At 37.2% G+C, this 18,176-nt stretch overlaps 2 protein-coding genes across 3 annotated transcripts; one reads left to right on the top strand and one right to left on the bottom strand.

Moving 5' to 3' along the window:
• The first annotated feature begins 780 nt into the window (after positions 1-780).
• Positions 781-5,281, top strand: LOC7480721 (conserved oligomeric Golgi complex subunit 5). Its single transcript, XM_002302102.4, has 3 exons — positions 781-2,025; positions 2,780-3,253; positions 4,153-5,281. Exons 1-3 carry the CDS (start codon positions 877-879, stop codon positions 5,062-5,064), a joined length of 2,535 nt encoding a protein of 844 aa, XP_002302138.3. The 5' UTR covers positions 781-876; the 3' UTR covers positions 5,065-5,281.
• Positions 5,282-14,195: 8,914 nt separating this feature from the next.
• LOC7480720 (GDSL esterase/lipase At4g10955) lies at positions 14,196-17,697 on the bottom strand. 2 transcript variants are annotated; one of them, XR_002980179.2, is made up of 3 exons: positions 17,290-17,697; positions 14,572-15,793; positions 14,196-14,480 (listed from the first exon to the last, which is right to left on the bottom strand). XR_002980179.2 is itself a non-coding variant. In XM_002300836.4 (2 exons), exons 1-2 carry the CDS (start codon positions 17,430-17,432, stop codon positions 14,767-14,769), a joined length of 1,170 nt encoding a protein of 389 aa, XP_002300872.4. In that variant the 5' UTR covers positions 17,433-17,697; the 3' UTR covers positions 14,542-14,766. The 2 variants fall into 2 exon arrangements, 1 of the variants encoding a protein (XP_002300872.4); XM_002300836.4 differs by lacking the exon at positions 14,196-14,480 and having other exon boundaries at positions 14,542-15,793.
• Between the last annotated feature and the right edge of the window lie 479 nt (positions 17,698-18,176).

The following is an 18,176-nucleotide window of genomic DNA, read 5'->3' as shown; positions in this document are numbered from 1 at the left end:
CGTTGTTTTCTCTATCCATTCATTCTTTCTTCCCTTGATCTGAATCTGTATTCACCTTTTCCGTAAAATTAAGAGTTAATGATATTTTCGGTATGCAAACTTTTTTATTTTTTTTATTTGAGTATATCAACATTTATTTTTGCTACTTGAGTGTGTAGATTTTCAATTTTTTTTTAATCAAGTATTTCTGTTAAATTACTGTCACTGTTAACTTGATCAAAAATTTGTTAGCCTTTAAATTTAAAAACACTCAACTAACAAAAAAAAAAAAAAATGAAAATACAAATATTTTTAAAAAATAAAAGTGGAAAAATAAGAGGAATAAAATCACCTAGACTCAATTAAAAATAAAGTAAAATCTTCAAGTACACATGACGAAGATGATAAGAATTTAAGATTAAATTTTTTTTTTTTTTTTAGAGTTCAGTTCGAGTTCTGTAATTGTTAATATGATAGCTATTGAAGGTTTACATGGTTGTTAACTTCAGAGTCCGTGAGATTAGTCGAGGTGCGAACAAACTGACCCGAATACCCACGTTAATAAAAAAAATTAGAATTTAACATAAATATTTGATTAAAAAAATTAAAAATTTATTTATTTAGATAGAAAAAATAAAAGTTACTATACTTAAATAGAAAAATTACGCACCAAAAATGTTATTAACTCAACAAATTAATACAAGTATGCTTAATATCGGCCGAATTTAAAATTACTCAGGACTCAATTAAGACACAGGTAATACTTGAGGGATCAAATTGTCCTCTTCTATTTTTTGTTTCTTCGGGTGTAGCTCAAGTCTAGTTCCGACTGCCACCAGAAGAAATGCTCTCTACCCCCTGAAATCAAATCGAAACCAAACCATAAAGAAAAGAAAAATGGCATCATCAGCAGCAACACTTCAAAGATCCCAACTCCCCTCCATAAACACCACCGCTTCTCCTTCACATTCTTCCTCTTCTTCCCCCCTTCATCGCCTCTCCACTTTCAAAACCCCTTCTTCGTCCTCTCCTCCTCCACCATTCTCAACCACCACAAACCCATCACCTTCCCCTTTAGACTCTCTCGCCAAAGACCCAATTCTCTCCCCATTCCTCTCCTCCTCCTTCTCATCCACTTCCTTCTCCTCCGCTGCCCTCTCCTCCGGTTCCCCTGCTTCCACTGCCGAACACCTCCACCATGCCATTCGCCTCCTCGAATCCCAACTCCGTTCCGAAGTCCTTTCCCGCCATTCCCACCTCCTCCACCAACTCTCCTCCCTTAAAGACGCTGAACTCTCCCTCTCCACCCTCCGATCCGCTGTCTCCTCTCTCCAGTCCTCCGTCCGCCGCGTTCGATCCGAGCTTTCTGATCCCCATAATTCTATTCAGCCGAAAACTATTCAGCTCTCGAACTTGCATCGAACCATCCAAGCGTTACAGCACACGACTCGGGCGCTGAGGTCGTCGAAAAAGCTTCGAGATTTAATATCTGCATCAGAATCAGAGCCTGAAAAATTGGATCTTGCCAAGGCGGCGCAATTGCATCGCGAGATCTTGACAATGTGTGATGAGTTTGATTTGAGAGAAATCGATGTGGTTGATGAAGAGCTCAGTTGGGTTAAAGAAACTGGGGAAAAACTGCGAAGCGAAGCAATGAAAGTATTAGAGAGAGGAATGGAAGGATTGAATCAGGCAGAAGTGGGAACTGGGTTGCAAGTTTTCTATAATTTAGGAGAGTTGAAGGTGACTGTGGAGCAATTGGTGAATAATTATAGGGGAATGGGAGTAAAGAGTGTGGGTTTGGCATTGGATATGAAGGCTATTTCTACGAGTGGTGGTGGTGGTTTTGGTCCAGGAGGGATAAGAGGGAGTGGGACTCCACACATTGGAGGAGGGGCGAAAGCAAGGGAGGGACTCTGGCAGAGAATGGGGAATTGTATGGATAGATTGCATTCTATTGTTGTCGCTATTTGGCATTTGCAGAGAGTGTTGTCCAAGAAGAGGGATCCATTTACCCATGTTTTGTTGCTTGATGAGGTTATTAAGGTGAGAGGGATTTATTTTAGTTTTCATAATGTTTCGGTTTGTTTGCTGCTATTATATGAATGCATACGCCTCGGTTTTGGAATGTGGTACCTTCTGTCGTGTGAACTGCTAACCAGAGTTTTAGTTGGTTTGTAGTGTTTAGGTCTTGTAACGCTGTTAGTTATTCATCTGTTTTGGGTTGATCCTGTACTAGAAGTTGATAGCACTAGTTTGTAACGTAATAACCTGTGCATATCTTTGTACCATTAAACGAAGTTTTTGATCTTCTACTTTTGAATATAACAGAACTAAATGTTCTTGGATAGCAAGTTAGCACAATCTGATATCTAGAAAGAAATGCTATTGCATGGAGGTAGTAGGCCTATAATGGACAGATCCAAATCATGTGAAGCTACGGACCATCCCACTTGATCTAGCAATTCAGTGGATTAGAATCTATAGTCAAAACTCGTTTATTTTTCTTGGTGTTTTTCAATAATAAATTTAGCAATTTTATGTGCTCTGTTTCCTGGCTCATTCCATATAAAAGCTTCCTGAGTAGTTCAAGTCATTGTTGATGGTTTCCTGTGTTTTGGTTGCTTTCCTGGACCATAAACAAATTCAAGAAAGAAACATTCTCATGCTTACGCTTTTTTTTTTTTTGGGTGGGGGGCGGGGTTATTTCTGCGGATGTGTACCTACGATTGCTACTTGATTTTCTGCCGCTTTACTTTTCCTCTCTTTCTATGCTAACAATAAGCTGATATTTTTGTAGGATGGTGATCCCATGCTAACAGACCGAGTTTGGGAGGCACTTGTGAAGGCTTTTGCAAGCCAAATGAAGTCTGCTTTCACTGCATCAAGTTTTGTTAAGGAGATATTTACCATGGGCTATCCTAAACTCCTCTCCTTGATAGAGAATCTACTTGAAAGAATCTCACGTGATACAGATGTCAAAGGGGTTTTACCAGCTATAACTTTGGAAGGAAAGGAACAGATGGCTGCTGCCATTGAAATATTCCAGACATCTTTTCTGGCTCTGTGCTTAAGTCGCCTTTCAGATCTTGTGAACACTGTTTTCCCAGTTTCCAGCCGTGGAAGTGTTCCTTCCAAAGAACAAGTCTCAAGAATTCTCTCCCGTATCCAGGAAGAGGTTGAAGCAGTTCAATTGGATGGGCATTTGACTCTTCTTGTATTGCGTGAAATTGGCAAGGTTTTGCTCCTGCTTGCAGGACGAACTGAATACCAGGTAATTTTGTAAAACAAACAGTATTTTGGTTTGTTGGCTCAGGTTTCTCCGTTAAGTGCTCTTAATTTTCTGGTATAACGTGCTTATATATGTGGCATCATTCCCTCTATGATACATAAAAACAATCCAACTTCATATCTTACTTGAGCGTTTACTCAATCCAGTAATTTGATGTTTTCTTTCCTTCTTTTTCCCTTTTTCTTAAATAAACTTATAGGTGATGTGTTCTTGTAAAAGTAGCACAATGCTAAACAACATAAACCGAACTACAAGAGCACAGCTTCAAGAAATGCTATCACATCTCGGAGTCCACTGTGGATTCCGATCATGGCCCCAATCTGATGGTTGATCAATTTTTCATGTTGTGTTTGTGTAGTTTGGTCTTCTGATTAAGACTTTCTCATAAAATCATCATTCTTTTATCTGTTGTGTTAGATTGTTACTTGTTACTTGTAATTGTCCTATTCAAAGGTTGAACAAATGGTTAATTCCTGGTACGGTCATATTTACTAGTTTTTCATGCACAGAAATCTTGGTTCAAGTAAAGCAACTGTTTTCATAGTTTTAGTTAGTATGCTATCCAAATCTGGTTATTTAACGCTAGTGGTTTCTTCATATCTCGCGGTGTTTTCTGTTTGATTATGATAAATTCCCAATGTTGGAACTTGAGGACAGAGTAACTTGTATGCTGGAAACTTCTTTCACTTGTGTTTTCATTTGATCATGTTGCTGGACCATGTCATGGATCTCCTTCTGTGGCTAGGCCTTCAAAAATAATATATAGCAATGAAGATTTTCCAAAGTGGATGTAATTGGATTCTCTGAAGGGTTAGTTTTCTCATGATTTTTTATAGAGGAGAATTCCTTTCATATATAAAAAAACTGCATTGAAATTTCAGATATCTGCTGGTCATGAGGCACGCCAAATTACAGGTCCTGCAACTGCCGCACAAGTCAAGAACTTTGCTTTGTGCCAGCATTTACAAGAAATCCATACGCGGATATCATCTATGATTGCTGGGATGCCCTTTCTTGCTGCGGATGTGTTGTCTCCTTCTCTGGGTGCAATATATGGGGTAGCTCGTGACTCAGTGACACCCTTGTTCAAAGCAATGATTGACTGTCTTGAGACATGCATCCTGCAAATTCACGATCACAACTTTGGTGCTCATGGTATGGATGCTGCAATAGACAACAATGCTTCACCTTACATGGAGGATTTGCAGAAGTGCATTCTTCACTTTCGCACCGAGTTTTTGTCGAGGCTCTTGCCTTTAGCAAGGGCTACAATAGCAGGGACAGAAACTATATGCACCCAGCTTGTGAGAAGTATGGCATCACGGGTTTTGATATTCTTTATCAGACATGCATCTCTTGTACGACCCCTTTCAGAATCAGGGAAACTGAGGATGGCTAGAGACATGGCTGAGCTGGAGTTAACTGTAGGCCAGAGTTTGTTCCCAGTAGAACAACTTGGACCACCGTACCGGGCACTCCGAGCATTCCGGCCCCTTATTTTCCTGGAGACATCTCAGTTGGGAGGATCTCCTCTCCTTCAAGATCTGCCACCAAGTGTTGCACTTCACCACCTTTACACCCGAGGCCCTGATGAATTGGAGTCACCACTGCAAAGGAACAGGCTTACACCTCTGCAGTATTCATTGTGGCTGGATTCTCAAGGGGAGGATCAGATTTGGAAAGGTATCAAAGCAACTTTAGATGATTATGCCGCGAAGATTAGATCAAGAGGAGACAAGGAATTTAGCCCTGTATATCCTCTGATGCATCAATTAGGATCGTCTTTGACATAGAATGCTGCCGTGTCCCAAAAGCACCAATAACAAGTATACACAGAAAACCAGCATTTTTTAGACTTTTGCTTTCATTTTAAGTTTTTCCATTAATCTTCAATGTATATGAGTAAATTGAGGAAGCTTCCTATGGAGTGGTGCTAATTTTGCTCTCCAGGTACATTTTTCTCTTCATACAATTTTTTTTCACTTCAATTATACTGTCATTTTTTCTTAATTGCCATGTGTGTAACTATGAAAATCAAGGGATAAATCATTGTTCCAGGAAAACATCAAACTTTAAGCTAATTGTTCATGAAAATGTCTAATTGTTCTTACTGACAGGTAGAAATTCTGATGTTTGCATCTTGAATAACTTGGTTATTTCGCCTTTACCTTATGGTATTGGAATCTTGAAGTTCGTGCCTTGATTCTTCTACTCTTCCCGCACAATTTTCATCCAGAGTAGCATACCAGCATCTAAACTCACAAATTTGAAGGTATACTTATTACATAATCCTGGATTTTAGGAACTATGCATCCAGTTGTTGATGTATGGACATCGCTTTTTATATTTGCTGGCTTGATGATTCTTTAGGAGCTTTTAGAACCATCTCGCTTGTCAACTTCAATATCGAGTTCCCCCGAGGCACAAGGGAACTGGATTGGGATCGCCAGCTGCCAGCTGTATATGTCCTGCTTTCATGCACATTTACACTCTATACCTACGTATGGTTAGGACGATGAAATTGAGGAGGAAAGGTTGAAAGAGAACAAAGAGTCGGAATCAGCTTTTGAATTCCCTTTTCATATCCAGTGTTGGATAAGCATGGAGAATAAAATATGGAATCCAATTTTGTCTTTTTAGGCTGGATGGAGAAATGAGAGAAGAAACAAATGAAAAGTAAAAGCAAATAAACAAATAATTACCTTCCCCTTTGCAAAATTTTCTATTTGGGGAGATAGAAAAATTGTGAACCTTGAGACCTGTCTTCTTTCCTTTGAGCTCGAGCATCACATGTTACCCATTCCTTCTTGTCCATCACCCGCCGAGTTCCACAGAAACAAGCATGGTGTAAAGAAATGCTAAACGATAAATTCACACCTCAACTCCTTGTTTTGCTGGAATCCATACAAAATTTATGACCGTACCCACTGGATGGCAAATTGGAATATACCATCGGAAACTCAATCGCGACGTCCAAGCATGGGCATACGTGCTTGTACCATGTTGGACTATGCCAGGAGCAACCTTTTGAACCTCAGAAAACCAACTGAAAAATTCATAGCAGAGGTCAACAGTACAGCTCCTCCTGGTTATGCTGGTAAAAGAAAGCCATTCATTTAGTTCGCTGTTTAGTATTTACCAACTCAGAATCACTTGCCACCTTAGTCTGAAAATGCCTTGGAGGGGAATACAATGACTAAAAGCTTTGAACACAAATAAAAATTCTGACTGCATTTTCTATCTTTATCTTTTTATTTCCCCAAAGAATCTCCATAACGTCCTGACTGGTTTAACCGTCCACCCCTCAAGGTCAGGTCAGTGGGCAATAGGTTATCCGCATCTAAAATTTAACAGAGTAGGAGGGTTTGTAAACATGGGATCTTAAAAGTTCACGCAAGGTGGCTTATCTCTGTTTTGCTTCACCAGATTTCAGTACTGTGTGTTCTGGTTCTTCTGCCGCCCAGTTTATTAATATCAGTTAAAAGTCATCAAATCAGCTTAATCTTTGCAGTTTGATCATATTCTTTTGTCGTTACATGATTAGTTAGTTATTTGGAATCTAATGCAAGCTTTGGTTGAGCAGCCAAGCCTAGAAAACAGATGATGGTCTTCTTCTAAACACATGAAAAATTTAGGCCAGAAACCTCCAAGTTCATATTGGAAAATTAATATAAAATTATTCATTAACCAGTAGAGGATTCTTTTGTCATATTGTGTTCCTACTGAGCAGCCTCGTGCATACATCATGCCGCTCGGATTTCTTTTTTCCCAAGGGGAATTTTACTTGAAGTAACCTGTGAAAGCATCCCTTATAATTTAGACTAGCAATGCTATTTTAACCTATTATTTTTCCAGAAATGACTTTCTGAAAAGTTTCATACGTTGAATGGGTGGACACCATATATCAAGTGATAGAATATTTTTCAGGAAATGATTTGGGGAAGAATCTTTCTATCATCACTAATCCTTCTTGTTGTTTTTTCTCCTAATCGTCTTGGTTAGAACTCCATTACCATGAAAGTGGTGCGCGTGTTTCCTCCCAAAACTGTTGGAGATGTCAATCCAATCTGATCAAGTTGCAACAGATGTTATGTTTAACAACGAAAAACTTGGCAATCAGTAGAGATTAAAATGCAATCAAAAGCTTTCTTTGCTTCCAACCCTATATGCCCAGAACTTTATTTATTGCTGACAAAAGTAAATAATTATTCCACTATCAGAGAAAAGAACAAGATTTAAATAGATGCTCATAAGAGAAATATGTACAGACAACTAAAGTTCTGCACAAAAGTTAATTAACCGATTAACACATCTTGCTGACATGGTCTAAATGGACATATGCTAAACACTGCTCATGGACGAACAAATCTCATAAGAACTTGCTACAAAATGAATCATTTTTCATATCACCCACTGTGACAGAAATTTTTTTCCTCGATCATGGACAGGACACGCCATCCCACAAAATTTGTATCTCCAGCGAAGATCGGACAGGCTTTCCACGTCGAGGAGTTTCATGCGTGTTACCGTGAGCAATGCGTAAACCATAACTGCAGCTAGCATACAAGATTAAGAAATTGACGAGGAGTATTACCGAACGTTAGGCACATGATGTGACTTGCAGCGAGCCTGCACTTAATAATTAATTAGAGGAATTTTGTCCCCACATTTTCGTTTCACGTTGCCCAAAGGACAACGAACGCCAAAAGTCCAGATCTTGATTTGACATTGGACGAGCAAATAGAAAATGACACATTCTATCTGATGAAACTTTTTTTCATTTCCTTTTCACACTAAAAGTTAAACGAATCCAACGTCAACGCATACACGTATATTTTCAATAACAAGAACTGATGTGATTACTTGTGTCCTACGACAGCTCCCTCAGTACTCCATGCATCCATGACATTAGTACTGCTATTAATGCTTTTGTGTTTGATACAATACCAATACATTAATGTATTTCTTGCCAAAATGTTTCTTTAATAATATAATTATCAAACTGATGCACAAATTTAACTGGGATCAAAAACCTCTGCCAAGAAAAGAAAAACGAGCCCAAACTATTACCTAAATTAATTGCATCCAGGTGTTTGGAGTGCAGGTTGATCCAAGTTTTTTTTTAGGTGTTAGGAGTGACAACATCTATTATTAGATTCGGGTATAATACTTGGATCCAATTAATTTAGGATATTTGGTGTACGCCTAACTCCCATTGAGTCCAGGTGTAACACCTGGACCTAAATATTTTTGGGTAATGGGCGCACGCTCGACGCCTTGCTAGGCATGCATCCTAGCATGCATCTTCATAGGCTCGGACACGCGTTCTAAGCTTGACACTCATTTGAAATTTTTTCAGGATCCCGTGCGGGTCTCTCGGTATTTTTTCAGGACCCCTACGCAGGTCTTTTATTATTTTATATTAATCCAATACGTATTATTTTTTAATATAATACAACTCAAAGTATTACATGGGTGGAATGATTATTCAACCCTTTCTCTCCATAAAAAGACAAGACTCATGGACTATAAATATCTCATGAATCCTTTAAGCTCTAAGTTCACAATCTCTTCATTCTTAACATTTTTAGCACATATATTTTCAGAGTCTATCTCTCTAAAATATCATTGTATTTTCTCTCTTTAAAAAGATACTTGCTTAAGCATCTAACAGTCCCTAAATCTACAAAAGAAAATGTTTTGCAAGTACCAACCACTAGCTACCTTGACTTACTAGGTACAAGCTACCAGGCACTAGATATAAGTTACCAACTACTTTAGCTAGGAAGAATAAATCAGATTGCTGGAATTAAGAGATTAATTGATTATCCAACACATAAACCTTCCCCCTAAGCTACTTGAATTTTTTATGATGTCGTCATAAACTTTATTTGTTATTTTCCATCAAATTTCAACATCCTTTATCTCAACTGGAATGTGACTAGAAGCACAAGCAAAAGAAAATTACTCCATAAATAGTAGGTTTTGTGCCTTTAAAGCCCTTGTAACTCACAAACAACTTCAATTAATCTCATGCTAGGCATTATTTTGATTTCTGATGGATCAATATATTTATAAAATTTATTTTTTAGCCTGAGTTTATATTTAAAAGGGCGCAAGGTGATAATCCAATTATAAGAGGATGAGGCTTACGTCTATAACCAACTTCTCTAAGCTTGGAAGAATACCAGGCCCATATAACATATGTTTGACTTGCTTCCAAGCTTAACATTCTTGGGTTCAATTATGCGCTGGGCCGAAACGAACATAGGTATAACGAGCTAACAGACCCAACATCTCCGGGTTCGACTACGTGTCGAGCCCAAGTATACATAGGTCTCGCAAATTGCCAGACTTAACATTCTTGGGTTCGACTACGCGCTGAGCTCAAGTAGACATGAATTTGGCAAGTTGTTAGAACTAATATCCTTGAGTTCGGCTACGCGCTGAGCCCAAACAGACATAGGTCTGATGAGCTTCCAGACCTAACATCCTTGAGTTCAGCTACATGTTGAGCCTAAGAAGACATGGATATGTCAAGCTACCAAACCCAACATCCTTGAGTTTAGCTATACGCTAAGCCTAAACGGACATGCCAAACCCAACATTCTTGGGTTCAACTACGGGCTGAGCCTAAGTGGACATGAGTTTGGCAAGTTGCTAGACCCAATATCATTGGGTTCAACTACGCGTTGAGTTCAAGAAGACATGAGTTTGACGAGTTATCAAACCCAACATTCTTAGGTTCAGCTATGCGCCAAGTCCAACTACACATGTGTTTGAAGAGATGTTAGACCCAACATCTTTTAGTTCAGCTACGCGCTGAGCCCAAATAGATATGGATTTAACAAACTACTAGACCCACATGGGTTTGGCATAATGCCAAGTCAAAGTGGATATGAGTTTGACAATCATTATTGGCCCTGTGTTAGGCCTTGAGGCTTTATTTATTTATTTTCATGACTTTTAACATAAAATGTAAATGTCAAGAATACTCATCTTTTTACACCATTAGATATATAAAAATCTTCTAAGGGTCTATCATATTTCCATAAACATTAAAATTTTGTAAGGAAAATTTTTTCCTCATTAATATTATGTAAATGATTTTTATCCCTCATTAATTTTATATAAGATCATATATTTATCCTTCATTAATGCTATTAGAAGAAAATGACTCTTCAGCCTCTAACTTCAGCAAAAACAACAAGGTTTATGAGTTATAAATACTCTTTAAACCATCCAGGTAAAAAGTTCACAATTTCTTTTCTTTAAGTATTTATACTTTAATTCTTAGAGCATTTATCAAATAAAAACAATAAAAAACATTATTATTCTTGAAATTTAAAGCTCATTATCTCATTATTGCAATTCCTTACTAAAAAGTCACTAACTTTATTATTTAAGGATTCATAAACCCTACTAAAAAGGATTATTTTGAAGGTGTTGAGTTTTTTACTACCATTCATCTACTTATTGAGTTTCAGAATATTGATATGAAACGATAATTACCCACTATTCAAACACTAAAAATTCTCATTACTGGGCATATTAAATTTTAAAACGTCACCAATTTCTTTCACCTTAAACCAGCATCAGGAGTTGACCTACTCCTTCCATGTAAATACAAACGCTGGCATTCTTCATTTGATTGGTTCAGTGCTTTGACAGTTAGAGACAGATAGAGAGACAAAGGGCACAATATAATATAAGTTGGTGAGTGGATGGAAATTCCTATTAAGAAATTGTAGTGAAGAAAAATAGAGATCATTTTCAGATTCTTTAATTTAATTACGAACTGTGTCTTGTCCTGTCTCCACAATTCTTAAGCCTCGTAAATACGTATATATATATTTATAGCTCTTGGTATCTTCCGCTTAAGCGAAGAAACCTGAGCAGATTTCGAACTAAGTAACATTGAAATAATGGGAAAGAGAGTAAGTCAAGCATCGACGAAAATCTCTAAGAACGAGAAGAATCCACTCAACAGCTTCATAAAAGTTTTGCGGCCAAAGGTCTACATCACTGACATCTCAAGCTTTAAGAGGCTTGTTCACGAATTAACTGGAAATGGAAGGACGATTCCCTCTCCACCACCTCCACCTAAATCCCTAAAAGTACTTGAGATTGTTGAGGTTGTAAATGTTGAAGCTCATGGAGAACCTGATCAGTGTAGCATGGAAACATCCTTGGATGCATCGGTTGATTTGTTTGGGTTTTGCAATCAGTTAGTCTCTTCTACCGAAGAACTAAATCAACCTTGCAAATATGGAGAATCTGAGAGTAGCATGGAAACGTCCTTTGATGAATCGGTTAATTCGCTTGAGTTCTGCAATAAGTTAGTCTCTTTTACTGAAGAACTAAATCAACCTTGCAATCATGGAGAACCTGATAGTTGCATGGAAACGTCCTTTGATGCATCGGTCGATTCTTTTGAGTTCTGCAATCAGGTAGTCTCTTTTACTGAAGAACTAAATCTACCTTACAATCACGGAGAGCCTGAGAATAGTATGGAAACATCCTTTGATGGATCGGTCGATTCGTTTGAGTTCTGCAATCAGTTAGTCTCTTTTACTGAAGAACTAAATCAACCTTACAGTCACTTATATTTTGATGACATTTCATCAGATCATGATCTAACGATAAATAAACAGACAGATATGCTAACAGATCAAGATTTCGAGTCCCTGCTACTGGGTATCGAGCAGTATCCTTTCTCTAGCAGTTATTCCCAGATTCACCAGATAGAGGAGGTCAGCATATACGACTATGAATTATCAGGGATATTTTGAAGGGTTTTTTCTTTCTGTAGAATAGCAGAAAAGCTAGCAAAACCTCTGCATGGTTTTTGCCTTGTGATATAAATCGCCTTTTTCTTCATACTTCTTAGTATATATATATGATTAATACACAGGGAAGGCTGAGTGCACCATCGACTCCCTGTGTATTCTTTGCATATATAGAGAGACAACTATTATGTTCTTGAATTTCTTTGCTTTGTATATTGCATGCATGCTGCTGTATAATTAAGATATTAAATCTATTTTGGATTTGATGTGATTTCATGGTTGTTAAGATATTAAATCATTATTTACCTCTTTAATCCATGTTAGTTTTTGGTCTGCTTCTCTTGTTTTCTCCACCTATTAATTTCAGACCGATTTTTTTTCCAACCGATGCATGCATCCGTAGTTCGTGTGAACTACCAATCCATAAAAAATTAAAGCATGATGAGACCGGGGATCATGCACGAAAAGTATTTGAGGAAGTCGAACGGAAGATGCATAAACTTGAGAACAGTAACATCCATTTTTGGTATTTGGATCATGCAATATGATTGTTACGAACTGGAAAATGCTGGGTTAAAGCCATTATAAGAGGACTTCATCTTGTATGATTGTAGCTAAGGTATCATCTAACTCGTAAGGGATCCAGGATAAGGCAGAAGAGAGTTATGTTTATAGGTTGGTCTTTCTAAGTCATGGAAAAATTGTTCACTGAGACCTCCTCCCAAGTTTCTATAACCGTGGATATATTGAATTTAGACACGCATTTATCAGAAGACAAATATGGAAAAAGAAAGTAATTTGTTGATTAGAGCTATCTTTCTGGCTTCTCACATGGTTTCCTATGATACAAATTAACTTGGAACGACTCATTGCACAGCTAGGATTGGCATTCCAGGAACGCCAGACATCCTCTTCTGCCCCACTTTCTTGTAGAATATTTCTGCGGCGAAGCATAATATATAGCTATTCACTTTCATTGGGAGCTCCTTATCGTCATCAAAAGGCTAATATTATTCTAACTTTGAGAAGTTTATTGGCTGCAGTTTCAAGGAAAATTCTACAAGCAGAATGATCTCTCTCGTTTTCTGTTTAAGTAAGCTTAAAATATATAAGAAAAACCAGAAAGTACGTAGTTGAGAGCTTCAGTAGGATCATTAAGAGGTTTTGAGAAGAAATAGAAGATGAGAAACATGAACAGAATCCAATTAATGGTGTATATATTAAACAGGCATTTACCCTCCCACTCCCTCTGGGTTTGGCTTATCAGAAGACGGTCTGATTAGGCTTATCTCTATTAGTTCTTGAAAGATATCTTCGCCTGCCTCTCTTAGCTGTTCTTGTTTCTGGTTTTCACAACTAAATCAGTTGGTAAAAAATTGTTTGGTGTTTAAACAATCTGAGCAAAAATAATTTAATAATGTATTAAAAAACAATATACAAATGTATTATATTCGTAGGCACAAAATTTAAAAACAAAGTAAATGATGCATTTATTTGGATGAAAAAAAAAGATATAAAAAAATATTGCTGTCAAAGATTATACCCTCTATTATTCAACTAAATTGTCCCTTGCTTGATGGAAACCTTCAAAGTTTCTAACACCTCCTCCTCAAAAAATCTCACTACCCTTTAAGATCTACCACAAAAAAAATAGATTTTTTTTCTATGATATAAAAATCTAAAGCTCTAGAAAAAAATATTAGAAAAAAAGAGAAGAAAACTGAAGCAAGCATGGAGCTATAGGTGCTGTTTTGTGTATAAATACCTGATTTTGTTTTTCAAAAAATTATTTACAATTACCTCAAACCCGAGCCAAACACGTGCACGAGGTTTAAGCACAAAACTCCCATTAGATAAGATCTTTTCCAATGTTTACTTCTTATATAGGACATCACTATATATACAAAAAATCTTTCCTTGTGGGATTTAAGAGTGTTTTAGGTTTGAAAATTTATTAACTAAATATTCTTTGAAATTAATATCTCATTCAACCACAATTAATTTTAGATATATTAAAATAAAGAATATTTTTCAATAAAATCTTAACCTCAAATATGATTGAACCTTACCTTTTAATTTCATCTCAAATATATTTCAAACCAATTTCTAACAAAACCTTCACTGATCCACCAGTATTATTCAGATTCTTTTAACACTTAATTGTTTGAAAATGTAAGACATGATGACCTCTATTACAGGACAATTAAATTTCCGCAAAAAGAAGAAAAAAAGTGCAATTGTTAGTGCTAACATCTGAGAACCTCGCTAAAGTAAGATCGTGATTATGAATCTTTTAGAAAATACAAGTAAGAGAAGATGAAAGTTGACAGAGAAGTTTTCATTATTGTGAGGTGAATGAACTTTTTTTGCCACCTTCAAACTTCGGTATGGGGGAAGAAAATGGAATCTTCTGTCTTATTCTTCACACGTCAAAGAAAGAAACGAATAAATTACAAAAGATTATTGTGAGAAGAAAAAAGATTAAATGATGAAATGCGGGTACACATTTACCTTTCCATGCTTGGATTAGATGAACACAAATTTGCCAGCAAGACAATCTATGAATACAATTTTGCTTTGCTCTTTTCTTTTTCCTTTTCTGTTTGGTATCTATCAGATACAGATTACAAACAGAGAATGGTAGTGTGAAAGAAACAGGAACGAAAACGAGGTATTTGGCAAATAATGAGAGCATATAACCTTATGTCATTGTGGGATTCGCTGTGTTGGTTGTGTAGCTGGGAAAGTATACAACGATTTCAGCTGCCTGCTCATGAGCTTGCTGTTATGTAGAGCCTGTTGAAGTTGCACATCATCAGACCACCATTGCTCTAATCCATGAGCCTCAAGAAACTTCTGTTTTCCCTTGGACATAACAAACAGCTTCGCAGCAACTTGCCCATTTGCAGGACCTGCATTCTCCTTGTCAGCTTCTTTTTTATCTTCAGTTCCATCCGGATCAGTGTAGGAGCAGCAGATGTAGTCACTATTGTTCACGTAAAAATTAGGCGCCCAATTTTTTAATCCCATAGAAGGAGTTTTATAACCAAAAGGAGGTATCCAACTCCTCAATCCTAAAGTAGAGGTCTTCTCTCCGTCATCACCGGTTGCCTGTGTTTCACCGTTTGAAGGAAGCATTGACTTAAATCTCTTCCAAGCAAACCCAGCCTTCTCTCCTATGTTTCTTAAGCTCATTGCCATAGAAACAGAAGGTGGGTTAAATAAATGGGCCTCCACATACACACCTTCTTTAGCTAATGCTTTTCCCACCTGGAGAGCAAAACCAGCCCCCAAGGAATGACCAGCAACACATACATTGCTGCTTCCATGCATTTCAGCAACTGATTTTAATGCCTCCAACGCTACTTTGAATCTGACAGAACCTTTCAAACTTTCCCATGCCAGAAAACGGAGGTCATCCTCAATATCCCTCCGGATTGTAGGGCCTTTGAGTAATGTTCCTCGGAGTGCTAAAACAGCCTTTGGTGCTCCGCTGGGTCTCATAAGGACCATGTCAGCTAATGCTGCAGCTCGATCCCATTCTAGGACCGCACCAAATATAGATCCATCTCTTTCATCGATTAAGGTTTGGGTCAATTTGTATTTGAAGCCTCGCCACCAATTTGGAGCTAGCGCATTTTCTTCTGTTCTGTTCTCTTGTCTGTCAATTTCAAGCAAGTAAACTGCTTGAATGAAGCAGGAAAATACAGTTCGCTTGTAGTTCTCTTTCTTCCTGTATACAAAGATCATCTATGAGAAACAAAATTATCATGGATATTGATAAAGATCATATATTCTGACAATAGATTGCAGGCAAATTTCTGTAGGTGAGTATGTTCCTAGCAATTGAAAACCACCAATAAGTCATGTTCCTACTTAAGTTGTATATCAATGAATGATGTGTTTTTACCATAACTGGAGGAGAAGAATAAAATGCAAAAAAGGCAAATGAGATGCAATAAACTCATTATCCGGTCATAACAAAGGAGAAATTTAAACCATTTACCAACCTCCTTAGGAACAAAAAGAAAAGAATATTGCATTTTGTGAGCCAGCAGATTAGGGCATGATTCTGCATTACAGAACCCGAAATCACTGATAGACAATCACAAAATCATCATTGATAGGAAAGATCCTCACGCACCCAGCTCACATATATATGTTCCTCCTCCAAATGATCACATAGTACATATAGCTAGGATTTTGCTCCTTTACTAACGCATTCTATCATTCAAAAAGGGCTCGAAATCCACGACTGGACAAACTTTAAGAAATCCTAGTCTTTCACTTGCTCTCCGCTCTGCCCTATACTCTTGTTCGAAGAAATTACATGAAACAAAAGAACAAAGCTAAAAATATGCAAGATTTATACCCCGCCAATGATCTCCACGACTGGACAAACTTTAAGAAACCCTAGTCTTTCACTTGCTCTCCGCTCTGCCCTATACTCTTGTTCGAAGAAATTACATGAAACAAAAGAACAAAGCTAAAAATATGCAAGATTTATACCCCGTCAATGATCTCCACGAGTAATTAATTAACCAATTAGCCTCTAGAAGTCCAAGATTCAATGACCTCTACTACTAGAAATCTTGTTCTGTCCTAGACAACAACGTTCTCCAGCAAAGGAAAGTCCAAGAATAATTAGAACAAATAACTAAATAGCTACAATCTCCAAATCCAAACATAACCCGAATCCCGCATTCCAGCTAAAATTAAGGAATCCCGGTAATTTGGTCACAAAGAAATGATTATTAATTTATTTTGAGTATTGATGAAGGAATCCCACTGATGGTGGAGTCTCAACATTGATTATGTGATTATATAATCCACAATCACCTATCACAAAGAATAGGGGAATCCACAATCTATACCACCAGTTACATTAAGTAAAAATAAATAAAGAAATCCAACAAAAAACCCCAGCCCTGTAAATCCAGTACACTAAATTCAACCAGAGATCCATCTGATTGACAAAACTTACCAAAACTATCCAGAATTGATTACCATCTATAACAACCAGGACACAAATCATGTGCAAACCATGAACTTATAATCAGGCAGCATAAATAAGGAAGTTACTGCATCAGTATCTTAAACCCAGATGCCCATTTATGTCATGCTCTCTGTTTCTGATTATTCAAATCTAAAATTGATCAAAACCCACTTATTACTTGTACCCACACGAAGAGCAAAAAAAGTAGTAATACTAATAATAACAATACTGACCAACTAGAACTGATAAGGTCTCTCCAATTAGGAGAAGCCACATTTCGAGGTCCGGAGACATGAAACGCATATGGGTGTGCTTCTTCTTCTTGAACCACCACCATATCCCTCTCTTGTACTTCACCACTACAACTGTTTGCCATTTCCAGTTTATATCCTTCTCTTATTCTCCGTATAGTTTGGTTTCTTGAGACACAGACAGAGATTGAGAGAAGGAAACTGTGCGTGGATTCGGTTTCGCTGAGATTTGATAAGTTGCCTTCTTTCTCAGCTTTTTAATTGGTTAGCTTTGCTTACATGGAATCTGATTCTCTCCCTGTTTGATTCAATTGCTACACTATTCAATTTCTTTCTTTCAAATCACAATATTTGAAAGACTAACGCCTGGACTCTCATCCACAACGGTCATATTTCTCTCTAACGTTGTCGGTTAGTAACTAAATGACTTTTTTGTCCCTGGAAAGTGTTTTTTGTTCCCGAATGAGTATGAAAGCGTGTGTGCTGTGTCTACTGTCTCTGTCTCGGAAAAGGGAAAGGAGCCAGGAGCCAGGTTCCTTCCCCGGGCTCTATCTTCCACTAGAAGTAAAGTTAATGGGTTGTAGGGGTATTTTTGGTATTGACGATGGGACCTTCTGGGGTCTTCAGCTTCGGCTTTATTCTGGCTGTTGTTTTTACATTTTTAAAATATTTTTTAAAAATATTGAATTTTTTTTATTTTAAATTAATAATTTTTTTATTATTTTAAATTATTTTGATATGATCATCTTAAAAAAATAAAAAAATAGAAAAACAACATTCCTATATATCCTCGAATGGGTGGGTTACAGTTGTACGCTTTTGATTGGATGTTAATGGTTACGTGAACGCTTTGTTTGGGAAGGAAAGAA

This window comes from Populus trichocarpa, chromosome 2 (genome assembly GCF_000002775.5).
Source record: "Populus trichocarpa isolate Nisqually-1 chromosome 2, P.trichocarpa_v4.1, whole genome shotgun sequence".
Taxonomy (NCBI): domain Eukaryota; kingdom Viridiplantae; phylum Streptophyta; class Magnoliopsida; order Malpighiales; family Salicaceae; genus Populus; species Populus trichocarpa.
This window is presented reverse-complemented; position numbering and strand designations above follow the sequence as displayed.